At 44.2% G+C, this 17,927-nt stretch overlaps 1 protein-coding gene across 10 annotated transcripts in view; it reads right to left on the bottom strand.

Moving 5' to 3' along the window:
• The window catches only part of BCL2L11 (BCL2 like 11), a 42,157-nt gene that overhangs the window by 18,695 nt on the left and 5,535 nt on the right, over nt 1-17,927 (bottom strand). For 2 of the 10 annotated variants that reach the window (XM_032469846.1, XM_032469840.1), the window contains one exon: nt 15,806-16,227. The exons of the other annotated variants lie outside the window; for them this stretch is intronic. In XM_032469846.1, coding sequence (XP_032325737.1) covers nt 16,193-16,227 — 35 coding nt within the window. In that variant the 3' untranslated portion in view covers nt 15,806-16,192. Of the gene's footprint in view, nt 1-15,805; nt 16,228-17,927 lie in introns of those variants that run through there. 10 annotated transcript variants of the gene reach the window in all.

The raw sequence follows: 17,927 nt of genomic DNA, 5'->3' as shown, positions 1-17,927 counted from the left end.
TGGTGCAGATGGGCCACAGACCAGACCCCCCTGACAAATACCAAACAAAGAAGAAGAAACCATCTGGGTCCTGGAGCCCAGACGTGTGTCCTAACATTCAGGAGCTGGGAGAGTTGTATTAACCAAAGGGAATGGTTTTGACCAAGCTTAGCACACACTAACTGATGATAACAGATCGGTAAGAGAGCTAGCAACCATACTTAGGTATTTTTTTAATAAGTTTCTGTAGAATATAATTGACATGAATTATGAAAAATTATGAATTAATTTTTGCAAAGGAGATTGATTGGTCTGGGCTGCTGTAACACAGCATCTATCACCATTTGGTTTCTTAAACAATTGGAGGTTTTGTTCTGGGTCTTTTTTTTTTGAGAGGCCAATATTGCTCTTATTCTTTGAACCTATAAACCTAAAATTAATGACCAACACTCTTTCTGCAAGAAAACCTAGCCAATACAGACACAGAGCGTACGATTATAAAGTAATATTGTAAAATAAAAATCCTCTTTTGAGTATTTTAAAAGGCATACTGTTCCTATATTTTAAAAGGGCAGCCTTTCAGTTAAGACAGTGGATTTTCACAACCTAAATTTCCAACATGATTTCTCAAGTAGCAAAACATCTCCTTTTCTTTGGAGGGGGAGCTTTCCTTAACTTCATCACTAGTTGACTGTTAGCATCTGTCGTATTTGCTATCATGTCACACGAGAACCTAGCAGAACAAAAACTGGGGTCTGGCTGACCTTAGAGAATCAGTCTGTTAGCACCACTGTCGTGCTGGTCAGAGACAGAATTAAGATTTCTACCTCTTTTACCATCAGTTTGCTTAATTCTGCTCCACAGTGACGCAGAGCACGGACCACCATGACGGGGAAGGGGTCCATGATGAAGGTGGTCTTCCAAAGGTGTACTGGAGCTGGTGGGGTTCCAGAGCAGGAGATATGCAAAAAATACACCCTCAATCTTACAATCCTTTCTAGGGGCTCAACCTGCCTGCTCTCATCCTAAGACAGCCCACTTATCCAAAAGACAGCTTACATATATATTCCTAGTCTGTAAAAAAGACAAATATTTTATTACGCTGAGTGTGCCTAACCACATAAATGTGGATACCTGATCAATAAAATGTGTCCTTATTTGAAACAAAAACTCTCATTACTACATAAGATCACATTTTTAACTAAGGAAATTTTACATGAACATGAAAGCTTTCTCAAAGGGGAAACTGTGATGAGGTGTACTTCACCCACAGAAAATGTGGTTTCAGCATTTAAGAAAGCATTTCATGCTATAAGCCTGGCACTAAAACTTGAAAGGGAAAAAAGAAAAAAAAAAAAAGGCACGGCAAAATATAGACTGCTTTTAATGTAAAATCACTCCAGGCTGTAAGCAGAAGCCCCCACAAGGCCGGATCCACCCCTGCAAGCACCATTCTGAGCTGGGGAGCTTGCTGGACCTGGATTTTCCAACCAAAGCCACTAAACAAAACGTAGAATGCAACTGTGTCAGATAGATGCAGTCTTGTCAAAAGTGCGCTATATTGGTTGAATTTTCATCCAAACTCTTGGAATCAATTTCCTGAAATTTAGAATTTACCGGTAACTTTATTTCCTGTAGAAAAAAACTACCCTGAGGTATATGATGAATCCATTTTCCTATACCAGTGTGAGGGCATTTTTCAACGCCGAAGACCTCTGAGTTACTAAAAGATGTGAGGCATATAATTAAGACTGCTGTGGTTCAGCTACAGAACTTTTTTCCAGCCCGTTGGGTAATTTCAAATCTTAAAAGCTCAGCAACTAAAAAAAAAAAAATTAATATCGTGGTTAAGTGGCTGATAGTGAAATCAGGCTGGGGCTTTCGGAAAGGGCCTTCTGCAGCACCGCCAGCCAGTGGGAAAACTGAGAAAACAAGACTGTCGATGCATAGTGAGCTCCACGTCCGTCAAGCCAAACCTCCTGATTTTTCCTGAACGTCCGACAGTGTCCACCGCACGCTTCCCAACGGCAGGTGTTGGAAGGAGAGGCGGTCACAGCATGACATCCACCGCCACTCTTTCTACACCGGGTCGTCCCGCAGCGCAGGTGCCGTGAAGTGCTTCAACCAGGACCACCAGGATGCATGTGCGGGGGTGGGGGTGGGTGTGTCCGAGCTGCGCATGCGCAACCCTAGCACCGCATCCTCCTCGGGCACAGGACGGTCCCCCGCCTTCTCACGTCCCAGGGGCCTGCGCTGTTTTACTTCCCAGCACATCACCACCGCGGTTTCAAGCACGGAACCAGAAACCAAACTAGAGTTCATGGAAACACTTCACCCTATACTGTTTTCAGATGTTCAGTGAGCTACAAACACTGGGGTCATGATAAGGTTTTCAAGCAATCAGCGTGAATTAAGCTCTGAATCAATATTCAACTCAGCGCTGAGAAAGCTTTCTCAGCCCCCGAAGAGACGTGGGATGTGTGGCTTTGAAGAAACGATCGTTTTCACTTTAAACACACAACAGAACATACGCAGGCAAATAAGTTCACACTTCGCCCGGCACTTACCAGGGCCTGTGGAGCACAAAGAAAGGGTAGAAAGCAAGCCCTATCTCCTGGCATTTCCGGGTTGTCCATCTTCATTCCCTGAGGAGAGTCTGACTTCACCAAGAGCCACAAAGGACCACTTCCTTGTAGGCTCCGAAACCAGTGCTAAACCAATTCCAAAAGAGATCCTCCCAAAATGTTTAGAGGAAGCACTGCTTCTGCAAGTGGCCACTTTGAAGGTCAACATTCATTTGCAGAAGTAAAAATTCTGGGATGTTTATTCAGCCTGATACACTCCTACTTGTGGGGCTATCTTCAAAAACGTCAATCCAGAGTTATCCACAGCTTACAAGGAGGAAGCAACCAGCAAGCTAGCTAAGGTTTCCATAGGAAACCCACCTGTGTGACCAGGCTGTCTCACCTGCTCCAGACCTCCCAGTTAGTCAGAGGGGCAGGAGGGCCCATGCCATGATAGCTCTACTGCAGTGAATGCCACCAGAAATCACCTTCACTCTGATGGTGCTCAGAAATCAAAGGAGCCAGAATCCAATACACACACACACACCCTCCCCTCCCCCTCTGAGTCTATTTTTCAATTCCATCATTTTATTTTTTGATAAATCCTCTATCAATTTCACTGGACCACTGCATGAAAATGAAAGAGATTAGAAATAAAATAAAGCCAGTGTTAGAACTCATAAAGCCCCTAAATCTGTTTTTCCTTGGTACACGTGTGTCAAGCCTGAGCAGTTGCATGAATTCAAGATGGTGCTTTATGAACAGCTGCTAGGATTAGAGGAAATAGTGAAAAAAAAAAAAAAGCTTGTGAGATGAAGCCAGCATTTTTATACTTCTTTCCACGCGTATTGCCCACTGCTTTTACACGGCTGTGAGTAAGAAAATTCAAAACAAGCTGCTTTGATCAATTTCCAGCCTGACCACTTGGAAGCTGCGAGTACACCAAGGCTGTGAAGCTGGAGAGAAGTCTAGAAACTAGCGTTCGTGATATCTTCCCCCTTTGACTGTTAACCTGCTTTTTTTTTTTTTTTTACAATAAAATATGAATCTAAAGGCATCAAGATGAATGTGTTATGCCTTCTTACTCATTTACTACTCAACCTCAGAAGACCTGGTTATCCATCTCACCTGAGCTGTTCCCTACACACGCATTTTCTAGAAGCCAGTGATGTGCCAGGAGGAAAACCCAGACCCTGAGTTTTTATGTCTATGTCCAAGAACATACCCGGCTAACTCTCGGTGATAGCAGAAGCCAGCATCTTACACCAGGTGGGAGCCCTGTGCAGGGGCCTCCTGCACCATGATACCCTGGCGCCTGGCCTGGGACAGGTGCACACTTTCTCCTAAGGCACCTCAGTCCTCGCTGACGGGCACTAGGTACTGCAAAGTCCTCCTCCTGGGAACTGGAATGGTCCCTTCTAACCCCAACCCCAATCTTGATTCTGTCCCCTGGGGCTACAAAGACAATCTACAATCTCTCTCAATCATTATTCCTCTTTTTAATCAACAGAATTGCTACCACGTGCTCCAAATCTGGTCCTGAACCAGCTCCCTCCACATGCCTTTTGTGACGAGTCCGGGAAGTCCCTCCGTCACCACCTGGGTCGCCCTCGGAATGCTGCAGGGACATGCTGCCCTGAACGGCGTGCGGCTGCAGTCTGCACCTGGTCTGGCCCAGGGCGGGAGGACACAGGACACTAGCGCTACTCCATTTCCCTACACTGACCCTAGCCCCACTAAGTCTCTGGACAGCTATTTCTATAGTCCTACATTCCTTCCAGAAGATTCCAGAGGATTTGACTGTGCCAGCTTATTTTGAAAAACAAATTAAAAAAATAACCCCCATACCAAGTGCAGTCCAACCCTATATGCCCTTTGCACGGACAGTCGAGGCAACTTCCTAGCCAGACAACTTATTTCACCGTTTTACTCTGTCAAAACTATAAAAATGAGAAATTTCTTTTAGAGACCTTTTAAAAGTAAATATACAATTCTATACACTAATTCATGTAAGACCATTCCTTAGAAAAAAGTGTTAAAAAAAATCTGGAGTCACTAGCTTTTGGTAATTATCTGTTATTCAAGTGGAAAAATCAGATCTGGGGGAGGAAATGAGAATTTAGACTACACATATAAAAATTTCTGACTACTGCGTATGTGTGGCTTCCTCTATGAAATCTAACGCTGGCAGCAGGAAACAGGTGGTGAAAATCTCTTCTCCTTAGTTGACAGGGTCTTAAATATTACTGTACTTCGTCTTAACGATAGTGAGGACCAAGGCAAGGAGCAAAAACAGAATCCTGAAAAGCTACATCTGAAACAATTTCCACATTAAAACGCGTAGAAGCCTGTAATTTTATTTACGTGGTTAAAACGTATAACAGCTATGCACTACATGAAGTGCTCATTTGTGAACACACGTATATGGTTATCGATAACACACCAGAAGGCGGAGGCATAATGAAAGCTTCCCACTCTTAAAGTCACAAAAGACAGCTGCCTCTTTTCATCCCACATTGTATCAAAAGAGAAACATTACACCTCAATTCCAGACACTATCTTGCATAATCACAAAGATGTAATCTCTGTGTTTGGACATTTGATGGTTTAAATATTTGCCCTCAAAACATACGTCTGCTGCAGTCGGGCTGTTTGACGCCTCCCTAGAAAACACCCAAAGCGTGTGCGTCTTGAGAGCACATTTATGCTGAAAGCGGGTTTCCCTCCTCTAAGGGACACAGGCAAACACAGCCCCAAAGTCTTTTGTAGGCAACCCAGCCGCAAAAAAGAAACGCTGTAAGAATCAAACACTGTGTAAAAAATCAGAAAACCGGAAGGCTAAAGCTAGCAGAGGATCTCAGCGCTTGGTGAGCGGTCCATCAGAAAGATGGTTGGAGCCCAGGTTCCTCCATCCACCACCAGACTGTACAAACCTCACTGAAGCCACCACCTGCCCTCCCACACCAGGCAGCAATCCCAGATCCTAGGTCTCCTCAGGAAATCATATAAATGCCCTGTCAATTGACACAGGAAAGAGGGACAGATTAGGGCAAGTGTGAGCATGCGATGTGCAGAATTCTGCACTGGAAGGCACCTGGCTGGGTGGTTTGAATGTCGTTTATCTGCTCGGGTTTGTGCATTCTTCCTACCCCTCCCCGATGCCCCCTCCCCTGCAGGGCGGACACAGTTGCTGGCCAAGCTCTGCTGCCCAGTGGGCTCATGTCCCGGGTGCGATGGTTTGGTGGGCCCCTCACTCAGAAACCCACCACTGCAGTATCCATCAGCCTGGGTCATCTGATACCCTGCAGCACCGCCTGGCCCGCAGCTGGGCTCTGACCACCGCAGACTGGCTGCCACATCCTCCTGTCTCAGGAGGACATTGGTTCCTAGCCAGGTGGAGGGACCCGCCCCGAGGGCTGGACAGTGTCAGCCAATGCTTCCACTCCAACACTTCCTACCAATCAGAAAAAAGGACCAGAGAGAAAACAAAGCATGGTGTATTGTATATGTCAGGGTTTTCCTTACAGAGAAAACAGAGTTCTAGGCTTACTGGTAAAACCCATGTGACAGAAACAGAACTGTGAGTACTTATCCAGTGCCCCAAATATCACTTGAATTCTATCCAAATAGACAAACACAGGCACTTCTGCTAGGTACCAACCATTTTCTTAAGTTGGCGAGTTGTTCTGACCAGTTTAGCAGAATTTATGCTCAAGTACAAGTAAAACTGAGGTCTAAATTCAAACACAGACTAACGTAGCATACACCCAGAATTCACTTCTAGCCTACTTTGCATTAAGGAATTTCTCAAGGGATGGAAAAAAACAGACAAACAAGAGACTTTCTTTTAGTCTCTTCCGCAGCACCACTTATCCTGCAGAAGAGGACCTCACTCAATCTAAGGCTGTGCAGTGTGGTCCCCTCATATGCCCCACCAGACGCACATTCATAAGAGAAAAAGGGGTCCCTTCTGCACAAGCAAGCTTCTGTACAAAATCTCAAATCACTCATTAAATCTATAAATTGCTTATTAGGAATCGGAATGGGAAACATGCTCTGGCCCAAGAACATGACTGATTTGGGGGAAAAAAGTTCCCAGAGCAACTCAGATAGTTGGGAATCATTGTGTTAAACTTACTTTAACACACACACCCTCTCAGGCTGAAATGGTTGACTCTGTTTTACAAAAATTTTAGTTCCAAAACCATTTCCACTTCTAAGGATGGGCTGCAAAGCCCAAAATAAAGGAAGCATCGCATCCTGTGCGGACAGTCAGGCACTCCTGCCGAAGGCCCGGGTTCACAGCCCCTGGCTCCAGCACCAGACACGGCCCTGAGCAGCCCTCACTCCCAGCCCCAGGCACGCGCAGCCGAGCATCCCTTTCCCAGGCGCTGGTCTTCTCCATCACTGCCTGGTTGGAGAACGGAGACCTGGTCCAGGGTAGCGAATGGAGGAAACGCAAAGTGAATCTGGGTTTCCCGCAGGACACTGGGGATACCGACTCATCCTAAGCAAATACTTAAAACCACAAAAGCCCAGCAGCCTCTTACAAACTGGGCTTAAACTCGTCCACCAGGGGAACGTTTGTACAGACTGTTGGCATCAGTCAGCTCGCAGCGTGTGAAGAAAAAGTTCCCAAGGATTCATGATTCGCTCACTCAGAAGTAAAAACCAAAATCTTAACAATGGCCACAGGAGCATAACTTCCTCAAGCAAAACGGCAAAAAAAAGTGCTTTTAAAATTCTTGATTCTATTCAGGCAATGAATATTTCCCATGTTAAGTTAAAGAGCAAAACACCTCTTATTTTGAAAACAGTTGCAATAACTTTTGACTGTGGGAAAAAGTCATTTAGCCTATGTCTTAGGTCTCCAGATCATTTCTGCTCCAAATGCATGACTTGAACTGCAGTCAGATTTCTGCCAAATCAAATGGGCCGCTCCCCCTCCACAGGTGTCCTCGACACGGGCCCAGTTCAGACAAAGTCAGGTGCAGTGTGGGTTTCCAGATGTCTCTCCACGGTCCAAAGATTTGCCAAGGTTCTTCTCAGGGTGATGTGCAGGTTCACGGGCAGGTTAGGGGTGATTCAGATCTCCCCCACCCTCCCAGGCCAGTTTCTAGAAAAGATTTTCTTCTTTTCTGTTGTTTGTTTGTTCTGGGACTGGGAGGAGGGCCATCACTGGAGCTGGACCATGCCAGCACCCTGATCAGCTTCCATGTCTGTTGCTGAAGTCATCAATCTATGGAACTTTTGTTACAGCAGCACAGATTATGACACTAGGACATCATCAAGAACTTTATGAACTTTTTTAACTTAGCACTATGCTGGACTAGTCTTTTTAGCATCATTCAGGAGACAGTCTGGCCCAAGGACGTGTAATCATGTAGAGATTCTCCCACACCAGGAGGACTGCCGATAGGTTTCTGGTTGGTATAAAAAAATGCCGCAAGGAACCCTCTGCGTATACGTTTTCTGCCATCATTTCCTAAGAAAGGAAGGGACGTCAGGCCCTGTTCTGCGCCTGCAGAGCAGGGTGTGAGGGCGGGCAGGCGGCACAGGGCTTACAGCCCGGTGCATGGCATAGCCCGGCACAGGGCCAAGTCTGCAAGGTCTTAAAGGACAGATGTCTGCTTTGTGTCAACAGGACCTCCACCGAGAAAGAAAGCAGCCGTGCCCCAGCACGGGTCCTGGCCACCGACCAAGCGGAACGACCAGAGGACAGGGACCAGAAGGTGAAAGAAGCTGGAAACTTGGTCACAGGAGGGATATGCTGAGTCCGAGGCGGACCCAACAGAGTAGGAATGAAGACGACTGAGGGAGGTGGCGGCGGGGAGTGGTGGGGGTCCGAGGGGAGTCCTGTCCAGGACAGGCGGGGTGACCACACCAGGGGTGTGCAGAGCCTCGGGCACTGGGCAAATGCTCCAATTCAGTGGTTTTAAAGTAGGTCAGGGAGCAAGACATCAGACGGTCTAGCATTCAACTGGCAACTACGTGTCTCAGTTTCTCTTCAAATCTACCACCACAAAGGCCCTAAACACAAAACAAATCAATGGCTGATGGATCTCTTTTATCCTGCTTTACAGTCCAATCACACAGAACCACAGGACTTAACAGTTTCTTTAATGAGCAGTCCCCTCTGGCATGTGGACTCAGGCGTGAGTTACCTGTACATCTTCAGGCAGCACGGTGCCCCGTCCTAGGGCACCGCCAGGATCACCCAACAGTAGACACTGCACTCACTACCTGAAGAAGTGTCCAGGATTATTGCTCAATCTCCTCCCAAAATTAAAAGCCCATTATTCCATACGCAGAGTAAAAACAAAAGGTAAAAGAGGTGTTTTCCAAAATTCTGAGTAGGATTTTGCAACCAGAGCTAATCAATACCAATCATAAATATTTAGTTAAAAGGAAATATAGATTTCTAGCTCCACTAAGGTGGGGTAGCCCTGCTCCCCCAGGTGGTCCTTTTTACAACTAAAAATTCTGGACTTAACACAAGCAGCAAGCACAGAAGACTGAGAAGGGAATGAGGGGTGGGCTGCCTGGGGACCACGGGGTGTGAGTTCCCCAGTCCCCTTCCATAGACCAGAGACAGGGCACTGCAGGGGCCTCCAATGTGATCTCCAACAGGCAGAGAAAAGATGCTCCGAGGAAAGTCCGTTCTCTTCAGCCCAAGGACTGGGGAGTGGGGGCCTCGCAAGAGAAAATCTTTTGGCCATACCTGCCCTACTCCAGCTGAACGGCCCACGCTGCCCGGCCCCAGCCCAGCAGACACGGTCAGTGCCGCCGCCAGGTGTTGGCAGGTTAGGCAGGGAGCGGATCTCCCAGCCCCTGCCCAGTAAAGCGGATGACGCTATGATTCCCCCTCCAGGGTGTCGTTATGGGGCCCAGCAGAGAGATGAGCCGCCACCCCGACTAAGCAGCGTGGAGGTGGAACCAGGCAGGGAGAGTGGCCACGACATGCGGACACCGGGACCTCCCCCCCCCCCCAACATCGGCAGGCCCAGCTGCGGGCCTGGCCTCCACCTCCACCCAGCACTGATGAGCACTGAGACAGAACAAGTCAGGGAAAGTCAGCACCCACCTCCCCGAACTCTGGGTAGGGAAGGCCCAGTGGGAAGCTTGAGGTTCAAGTACCACCCTCACCCCTGGCAGCAGCAAGACTGAATGAGGTGCTGGCAACCAGGGCTAGTGCCCACCGGTTCCCCAATCCCAGCCTCCAGAGTCAGCGGGACGCAGCAGGCGTGATGGACAATGAAGGGGAACTCACACCTGGCATCAAGGAGGGGAAGGAAGGGGAGCAAGCAGGGAGCAGAGAAGAGCTGAGCTCTGCCCCCTGCCCCCCCCCCCACGCAGAAGCAAGGCCTGTGAGTCAGCCCTCCACCGCCTCCCCCTCCAGGCGTCAATGGTGGGGTGACCTTACACCCTTGACTAATGCCCCAATTCTGCTGGAAAGTAGCAGCAAGACCAAGTTGGGGTCTGAACATCCACCTCACCAAGCAGATGCAGGCAACATTTTAAAATTGAAAAATACAATGAAAGTAGAAAAGCAAAAACTCACTGGGTAAGGATCAATAATAAGGCAGAAGTGACAGAGAACAGAATCAGCAGACACAAGGCCAGATCAACAGAATTTTGTTTATCTGAATGGAGAGAATATACAATGAAAAATGAATAGTCTCGGGACCTTAAGACTGCAACAAAAACACTAACTCTTGCCATCAGAGTCCCAAAAGAGACAGGAAGGGACTGAAAAAACTATCCAAAGACATAATGGCTGAAAACTTCCCAAACTTGGCACAAAACACAAAAGCACAGATTCAAGAAGCTGGGTGAGAAATCCAAGACACAGGATAATTAAGCTTCTGGTAACTAGAAGACAAAAGAGGAGGGGGGACACAGCTCAAGTGCTAGAGCACATGCTTAACATGCATGAGGTCCTGGGTTCAATCCCCAGTGCTGCCTCTAAAATTAAACAGATAAACAAATAAACCTAATTACCTCCCCTCCCAAAGTAAAAGACAAAGGAAAGACCCTGAAAGCAGCCAGACAGAAATGACACATAACTTAAAAGGAGAACAATTCGAACAACAAAAGATTTCTCACCTGAAACCATAAAGGTCAGGAGGAAGTGGCATGTGTTTCAAGTACTGGGGGAGAAAACAGCTGTCAACCACAAATTCTATATCCAGCGAAAACACCCTTTGGAGCGAAGGGGAAATAAAGATGTTCTCAGAGAGAGAGCTCAGGATTGCTGCCAGCAGGCCTACCATTGAAGAAGGGCTAATGCGATCCTCTGAACAGGAAGGGAAGGGTAACAGAGCCTTAGAACTTCAGGAAGGAAAGAATATTAGAATAGGAAAAAATGGGAATAGATATAATAAACTAGCCTACTTCTCATGAGTTTCTTAAGACACATTTATTTGATGGTTGAAGCAAAAAATATAACATCATCTGATATGGTGCTCAATGTACACAGAGGAAATATTTAAAACAATTATATTTGAAAATTGGGGCAGGTAAAGGGACCAAAGGGAAGAAGGAAGGGGGCTACACAGCAGCTGAAGTCATAAAACAGTGACACCGTTACTACTGGTAGATTATAGTAAGTCACATCTGTATGGTGTAACACCTGGAGAAGCCACTAAGGAAACAACACAGAACAATGTATGTGTAAAACATGACCAAAAAAAATCAAGATGACAGCCTAAGAGAGTTCAACTCACAGTAAGGTTGAAAAAAACCAACACAGGAAACAGAAATACAAACAGAGGAAACAGAAAGATAATAACATGGCAGACTTCAGCACTAACATATCAACAATTACAACGTAAATGGTCTAAACACTTCATTTAAAAGATAGATCTGATGCAGTAGATAAAACACCACCATCTATAGATGTGCTGTACACAAAAAACTTACTTCAGATACAACACAGGTAGGCTGGAAGTGGAGGGATGGAAAAAGACATACCATGGAAATATTGTTAATATTTTTTACAAAAAGCAGGAATGGCTATATTAACATTTGACAAAGTAGATTTTACAGCAATGATAAAAGGATCAACCCAACAGGCAGACATGATAATTCAAAATGTGTAAGTACCAAACAACAGTGCCTCAAAATACACAGAGCAAAATCTGATAGATAGGAAAGGAAAAATAGAAAAATCCACCATTACAGTTGGGACTTGGGCAATGTCATGCTCTCTCAGCAATTAACAGAACTACTACAAACAGAAAACTAGCAAAGATATAGAAGAGCCAAACAACACAGCCAACTGATAAGATCTAATCGACAAATACATAATGGACCCGCCACCCAACAGCAGCAGAAGACAGGTTGTTTTTTTTTTTCCCCAAGCATTCTTGGGTCATTTACCAAAATAGACCATATCCTGACTCATAAAACAAACCTCAACAAATTTCTCTAGAGAGACTGGTAAAGATTAAAAAAATAAGAAAACATAAACCACCCATATTAGGAATAAAATGGGCTATCACAACAGATCCTGGATCCATTTAAAAGGAAACAATATAAACACTTTATATGCTCAAAATTCAACCACTTAGAAAAAAATGGACCAATTCCTCAAAACCCACCAACTACCAAAATTCAACCAAGATGAAATAGATAACCAGAATAGCCCTACAAACACTAAAAAATTAAATTTGTAATTAAAAACACCCAGAAGTGAAATCTCCAGGTCCAGGTGGTTTCACTATAGAAAGCTTCCAAACGTTTAAAGAAGAATTAATACCAATTTTACAGAATCTCTTTCAGGGTAGAGGAGGAGGGAACACTTGCCAACTCACTGTCAAGGCCTTAACCAGACCCTGACAGATACCTCTCATGAACTCACGTCCAAATACCCACAATAAGATGTTAGCAAATTCAATTCAGCGATTGATCAAGGAGAATTTATCCCAGGCCTGAAAGGTAGATTAATATTGAAAAATCAATTTAACACATCATATCAATGGGCTAACATAAGGTCACATGATCACATCAATTGATGCAGAATAAATGTTTTATAAAATCCAACATCCATTCATTCATGATAAAAACTCTCAGGATTCTGGGAATAAAGAGAAACTTCACCTTTTTGAAGAGCATCTACAAAGTATGTATGGTTAACATCACACTTGATGGTTAAGGACTAAAAGCCTTCCCACTAAGATCAGGGAAAAGGCAAGGATGTCTACTCTCACCACTCCTATTTACCATAGCACTGGAGGTGGTAGCCAGTGCATTAAGGCAAGAAAAATAAATGAAACACATACATGCAAGTAAGAAAGGAAGAAATAAAACTGTTGCCTATTTGAGATTACATGATTGTCTAAATAGGTCACCCAAAAATTTTACAAAAAAATTTCTTAAATGAATGAGTTCAACAAGGCTGCAGGATATAAGATCAATACACAAAAATGAACTGCATTTCCATGTACTAAAATGAATACAATGGAAACTGGAATAAAAAATAAACTACCGTTAATAATTTCTCCAAAATGAAATCTAACAAAACATGTACAAGGTCTGTACACTGAAGATTACAAAACCTAAAGACCTCAATACTTGAAGAGATATTCCTGTTTATGGATTGGAAGACTTAATAGTCAAGAAGCCAATTCTTCCCCAAACTGAATTACAGGTTTAACATGATTTCTATCAAAATCCTAGCAGGGGTTTTGGTAGGCGCAGACAAGCTTATTCTAAAATTTATATGAAAAGGCACAGGACCTAGGCTAAAACAATTTTCAGAAAAAAAGAAAGCAGCCTGAAGAATCACTCTACCCATTATGATGGCTTCATATACAATCACAGTAATCAAGACAATATGGTATGGACAAAGGGGCAGATACATTCAATGGAACACAAAAGAGAACCTAGAAACAGACCCACACAAACACACCAATTGATTTTTGACCAAGGGGCAAAGCCATTAGCTTGAAAAAGAATTACCTTTTCAACAAACGACGCTGGAGCAACTGGGCACTGTAGTCCAAAAGAATAAACAATGATCTCGATCTCACACCCAATACACCAATTAATTAACTCAACATAAATCAGAGATCTAAATGTAAAACGTAAACCTGTAAGACTTCTGGGGGTGGAAAAAACTAGGAAAAAATCTGGGGCACTTAAAGCCTGGTGAAGAGTTCTTAGACTGGACATCAAAGACATTATCCATGAAAAGAAAAACTGATAAAATTCACTTCATCAAAATTAAAAACTTTTGCTCTATGAAGTTAACAGGATGAAAAAGACAAGCCAGACTGGGAGAAAATATTTACAAATCACATATCCGACAAAAGCCTTGAGTCTAGAATACACAAGAACTCTCAAAACTCAAGAGTAAAACAAAAAACAACAAACAAAAACCCCAATTAGAAAATGAGTGAAAGACATGAACAACCATTTCACGGGAGAAGAGAGAAGGGCAAACAAACAAAATAAAATATTCAATGTCATTAAAATTACAATGAGATATCATTATGCAAATGTGAGGATGGCTAAAACACAAAATAGTGACACCACCGAATGCCGGCTAAGATCTGGAGAAAATGGTTCTCCCATACATCGCAATGGGAATGTAAAATGGTACAAGCCACACTCTGGCGAAGTGTCTGGCAGTTTCTTAAAAACCCAAACTACCATATGACCCAACTGTGCTTCTGGTATTTCCTAGAGAAATGAAGACTCGTGTTCACAGAAAAACCCGCAGAGCACAGTTCACAGCAGCAGTTCCGTTGTCCTGGTTGAAGCCTTGGTGGCTAGTCTGATGGGAGGCTTCACCAGGAAGCCCGTGCCTATGGCCTTCAGCTGGCAGCTGCCCAAAGATGTACCAGAGGACAACGTGTAATGTCCTGTGCAGGCTGGCAAATGGCCCCCAAGTGCCAGGTCCCTGCCAGAATCTGCAAACAACCCAAATGTCCTTCAACAGGTCGATCGTTAAACTGTGGTACATCCAATTTTGGGTGGACGTCAAAGGCATCATTACGCTAGGTGAAAAGAGCCAGTCTCAAAAGGTCACATGTAGTATGACCCTATTTCTCTAGCACACCTGAAAGGACAGAAGTATAGATACGTAGCACAGATCACTGGCTGTCAGGGGGTTAGGGAGTGGGAGGCAGGTGGCTGTGACGCTAAAAAGGTCTCAAGAGAATCCTCAGGGCAGAACCGTTCTGGATCTTGACTGTAGGGATGGTCACACAACCTACACATTTGATGACATTGCACAGAAGTAAATACACTCACACACAGAAATGGAATGCATGTGAAATTGGTGAATTCTGCATAAGGTAGCTGGAATCTCTCAAAGCCACATGCTGGCTGTGATACAGTACTTGTGGGAAACTGGGTAAAGGACACACAGGATTTCTCTGTGTTATGTCTTACAACATGCGTATCAATCTATAATTATCCCCAAATAAGTTTTTTAAAAGACATAAAATTTAAACATGTCTACACAGCTATCAATCACTAAATTTTGTTTGGAACCAGCAAAGAAAATTTTCCCTCTCTTACCCCCTTCTGTCCCCACTCGAGACACACAAAGTGTACTTGTTTCTCCTGGTGTCCAAACTAGTGACCCTGGGGCTTGAAGGTCAGAGCCAGGTCTTCAGCAAAGAAGATTCTATCCCTGTCAGCAGACTCCAGGGCAGCCTTGAGGTGCCCGAGGGATCAAATCACTACGCCTTTTCAAAGCCTCATGTACATGGAGGTTAAAGAGGTAAAACAAAACTGAGACTCATATTTGCCTGCAGAATATATCAACAAAGCTCACTTAATGTTTAAGATGCTTACAAGATTAGAGTAGTTACTTTCACTCTTTTAAGTCAACAAAAGCAACCAAAGGAGCAAGTTCCACAGAAATGACGTGCTTTGAGTGGAAGAATAAGGTCTCGTTTGCTAACGCACCGGGCATGGCCTCGCTCCTCCACCTGCCTGGCCAACCCATCCAGTTAAAACAGAATGTCAGCCACAGATCTAATTTGACATTTTTTCCCAATAGGCACACTTTAAAAAGTAGAAAGAAACAGGTACAACTAATATCAAAAAATACTTTATTTAATAACCAACAAGTACATGAAAAGATGCTCAACATTACTAATCATTAGAAAGCTGCAAATCAAAACCACAATGAGGTATCACCTCACACCTGCTAAAATGGCCATTATCAAAAAGACAAGAGAGAAATGCTAGTGAGGATGTGGAGAAAAGGAATACTCAGGGCACTGCTGGTGGGAATGCAAATTAGTGCAGCCACTATGAAAGCCAGTATGGAGGTTCCTCAAAAAATTAAAAATAGAACTACTATGTGAGCCAGCAATCCCACTTCCCGGTATACAGCCAAAAAGAACTGAAAGCTCCGCAGCAGAGATATGCACACATCCATGTTCGCAGCAGCATTATCCATGATGGCCAAGAGATGAAAGCAACCCAAACGTCCATCAGCGGGTGGATGGATGAAGAAAATGTGGTCTATACATACAACAGAATATTCTCCAGCCTTAAAAACGTAAGCTGCTTCGCAGGCTACATGGATGATCCTTGAGGACATCATGCTAAGTGAATAAGCCAATTAGAAAAAGCCAAATGCTGTGCGATTCCACACGTCCGAGGTCCCGAGCTAAGAGTCGTCAAAATCAGAGATAGAGGGTAGAATGGTGGTTGCCAAGAGCTGGGTGGGAGAAACAAATGGGGAGTTGCTTCAATGGCTGCTGAATTTCAGTTTCTGCAGGGTGAAAAAGTTCTGAGAACTGGATGCACAACGATGTGAATATACTTAACACGACTAAATATACACTCAGAAATAGCTAAGATGGTAAATTTCATTTTTTTTTACCACAATAAAAAATATATATTATTTAACTCAATATAGTTACAACATCTCGGCATGTAATATAAATATGACTGAGATATCTTATCTTCTTTTTTATATGCTAAGTCTTCAAACTCCAGTGTTTACTGACAGTGAGGGCACACCTCAATTTGGACCAGCCCCGTTTTAAGGGCTCAATGTTCACATGTGGTTGGCCCACTGGGCCTGTGCTGAGCTAGACTCTACCTGTCACCCCTACGTGACAAACCTTAGAATTGGACCAAATAACTATTTTCTGACAGGTGTTGGCAGGGTCTTCTTCTTGTAAGGACTTTTTGGGAAATCTTATTTGTCCTTAGTCGTCTCCATGGAAAGGGCAAAGCTCAAATGATTCTTAATATCTCCTAAGCACCTCCTCCTCCTCAGGCCAACTCAGAGAGCTCACAGTTTACAACAGGGGCCAGTTACCAGCTCCAAGCAAAGCAGGCACAAGCCGTCGAGGGACAGACTCGAAGAACAACACAATTCAGTCACCCCCGCCCCATGAATTCAGCCATGCCAGGGAACAAGTACAAAGTTTAAGTCATTTACCAGAATGATGTATGAGAGTTGTTAATAACAAGCACTCACCCATATCCTGACCTTTCTCAACTCTTATCTGCAACTGCTTTGACTACATCTCCAAAGCATGGATTTGTAGAGAATTCAGTACACAGCATGTACTAAAAACACACATGGCCAAGCACACTCCCCAGAGAAGGCACTCAGCCAAACACCACCTTGGCTGGCGATTTTTTAGAACATTTTTTTGTCATTGTTTTGTTTCGCCTTTTTGGGGGGGGTTGGTAATTAGGCTGTTTTTTTCTTATTCACCCATTCATTTATTTAGTGGAGGTACTGGGGATTGAACCCCAGACCTTGTGCGCACTAACCACGCGCTCTACCACTGAGCTACACCCTCCCTGCCCCTCATCAGTAATTTTGATTAGAACAATCAGCTCTTCATGGATTAAGAGAGCATTTGTCAAGCTAATCCTCCCAAGATGTAAAAAGAATAAAATCTGGTGAAAGTGAAAAGAACTGTCTCTCTCACAAAGAAATGTAATACTCTTTGAACATATCTTCAGAAAAACTGAGGCTATGGAGGAAAAACATGAAAACTTTCCTGGTACAAACATCTAACTGCTGCACGTCCCAGACAAGAATTTACACTCTCAGTAGAACAAAGATCAAGAACAAAAGTGCAACACACGCTGCTCTCTACCCCAAGTCACTCCACAGAAAACGGTTCTGTGGATGAAGGAAGCCCCAAGGAGGACCTCTTAATAACCTCACATTTGTGCTGCACTGGCTGAAACCAATCATAATGACCTCTTTGTGAAGAATGTCTTTTGCAGTTAAGTTATCAAAAGCTTCACTGAAGATCTTAATGGATACGGCTGAGTAAGGAATACTAAACACGGCTGTAAAGGGGAGAAGACCCCCAAATTTACCAACTCGGCGTATTTCAGTGGTCTTCAAGCACTGGACTATTGTAAGAATAGCCAGGAAGCAAAGTT

This window comes from Camelus ferus, chromosome 28 (assembly GCF_009834535.1).
Source record: "Camelus ferus isolate YT-003-E chromosome 28, BCGSAC_Cfer_1.0, whole genome shotgun sequence".
In the NCBI taxonomy this organism is placed as follows: Eukaryota; Metazoa; Chordata; class Mammalia; order Artiodactyla; family Camelidae; genus Camelus; species Camelus ferus.
Note: the sequence above shows the minus strand (reverse complement) of the source record. Positions and strands in the feature narration are given on the sequence as shown.